The sequence below is a fragment of the Bison bison genome, unplaced genomic scaffold, assembly GCF_000754665.1.
Source record: "Bison bison bison isolate TAMUID 2011002044 unplaced genomic scaffold, Bison_UMD1.0 scf7180017864524, whole genome shotgun sequence".
NCBI classification, from domain to species: domain Eukaryota; kingdom Metazoa; phylum Chordata; class Mammalia; order Artiodactyla; family Bovidae; genus Bison; species Bison bison.
In genome coordinates, this window is record NW_011495075.1 from 109,344 (window position 1) to 111,414 (window position 2,071).

The 2,071-nt window shown below is 68.2% G+C and overlaps 1 protein-coding gene across 1 annotated transcript in view; it reads right to left on the bottom strand.

The window, feature by feature from the left end:
• The window catches only part of TNNT2 (troponin T type 2 (cardiac)), an 11,361-nt gene that overhangs the window by 5,695 nt on the left and 3,595 nt on the right, over nt 1-2,071 (bottom strand). Inside the window, exons 2-6 of the mRNA XM_010831106.1 lie at nt 1,808-1,885; nt 1,346-1,456; nt 678-683; nt 348-457; nt 6-12 (exon numbers count right to left, since the gene is read on the bottom strand). Of these exons, the coding sequence (XP_010829408.1) occupies nt 6-12; nt 348-457; nt 678-683; nt 1,346-1,456; nt 1,808-1,885 (312 nt within the window). The remainder of the gene's footprint in view (nt 1-5; nt 13-347; nt 458-677; nt 684-1,345; nt 1,457-1,807; nt 1,886-2,071) is intronic.

A 2,071-nucleotide genomic window follows, 5' to 3' on the forward strand; every position in this document is an offset into this window, starting at 1 on the left:
GTGGCCTTCTCCCTGCACAGGCCAGCAAGAGAGGTGAGCAGTAAGAAGGTCCCCACCTGCCTGCATCTAGATCCTGACCCCCCAGCCCTGGCCTCCTTCGCCCCCAGGCCCTGCACCCTGGCTTGGCCTGGGCAGTGCCCAGCACTGCAGGCGGATGCCAGCGCTGCCAGGACAAAGCCTTAGGACATGGAGCTGGGGAGCCCCAGCGGGAAGGAGAGGGAACCAAGCGCTGCCTGCCAAGAAGGCCCAGGCCAGCCCCCCGAAGCCCCCGCGGGAAAGTGGGGCAGCAGCACCCGGTGATGCGAGGCGGGACGCCCTCCAGAGGTGCAGCCCCGCAGGCAGCCCACCTCAGCTGGTCTTCGTTCAGGTGGTCGATGGCCAGCACCTTCCTCCGCTCGGCCAGAATCTTCTTCTTCTTCTCCCGCTCGGTCTGTCTCTTCCCACTTTTACGCTCTGTCTGGAGAGAGTAAGAAGCGGGGGAGGGGCTAGAGAAGCCCCGCCTTCCCTGCACCCCCAGGCCTGGCAGGGAGACAGGCCTGCCTGCAGCACGGCTGCTGCTCACCTCCCTGCTGCACACCCAGGCCAGCAACACCCAGCCTCCCCGCCTTCCCGCCCAGCACCTTGCCCTCCCCAGGCTCCCCAAAGGAGAGGGGAAGGACCTGAGGACCAGAACCTACCTGGGCCTGCACAGCGGGACAGCGGGAGAAGAGCCCCAGAGAAAGACAGGAGAGGCAACAGACAGAGGGAGGGACAGGAAGAGTGGAGACACGAAGGAGAGGCGTCAGCTGCCTTGGGGAGCCGGCTGCTGGACCCGTGTGCGGGCTGGGGGCAGGGCCGACTGCCAGCAGGCCCTGCTTGAGGGTCACCAGGAGGCAGGGCCCGGGGGATGGCCGGGTCCACAGCACAGAGACTTCTGCTCCCCCTCCCCCCCACTCCAAGAACAGGGGGCACCACACTAGGCCCTGTGATGGGTCCTAGGAGGAAACCAGCCTGCATCCAGGCAGCACTCAGCTGCTTTCCAGGGTAGCTCGTCTGACCATCTCAGAGCAGGCAGACGGCACCATTAATGCCATCCTACAAATGGAGAGACAGCCTCCAGGCTGCAGGAGGCCACACCAGGCAGACCTGAGATGGCGCTTCGGGCCTGCCAGCTGCACCAGCCACCCGGGAAGAGCGCTGGTGCTCTGGAGCCCCCAGCCCGGCAGCTCTTCCCAGGGAAAGCCAGCCAGGGAGAGCCAGCCAGGGAGAGCCAGCTCGGGGTCTGGGTGTGAGAACGCCGTCTCCCAGCAGTGGCTGGGCATTTCTCTCCCGAGACCCCCTCAACAGGAGGAGCCGGAGGCCCCACCTTCTGGATGTAGCCTCCGAAGTGCATCATGTTGGACAGAGCCTTCTTCTTGCGCGCCTCGTCCTCCGCCTTCCTGCGGCTCTCCTCCTCCTCTCGGCGGGCTCGCTCCTCCTGGTTCCCGCGGGGAGAGAATGGGTTACGCTGGGGGCCAGACGCCCTGAGTCTGGGCCAGCACTGAGGGCGCACCCGGCACATGTCTGGCGCTGCCGGTGCCCGATGGGAGAAGAGGGGCTGAACAGATGGGCTCCAGCTCCCGAGGGCCTGCTACTCTCCAGGACAGGAGGCCCTGCCGTGGGGGCCCACCCACAACTGCGCAGGAGGGGGATGCGGGCTCGGCTCCCGGGGGCGCGCTGCGGAGGGATGGGGCGTCTCCTTAGACACTCTGGGCATCTCTGTCTCCTCTGCTGTCAGAGCCGGGACAGCGACCCTGGGCCCCGCGGACGGAGGCCAGCGGCCACTCACCGCCAGGCGCGTCTGCCGCTCCTTCTCGCGCTCCGTGCGGATGCGCTGCTGCTCCGCGCGTTCTGCCCGCCGCTTCTCCTGCGGGGAGGACGCAAGGCTGCGGTCACTCGGGACGGACCTCAGCCCCCGGAGAGGGCCCGACGGCCTTCGCCGCGGCCCCTGAGTGCCCGCCGGCCCCGCCCCCGCCGGTGTGGACACCACTCTGTGCAGGGAGGTGGGGGCCAAGCCCTGTGGAGCAGGAGCGGGGCGGGGAGGAGGGGCTAG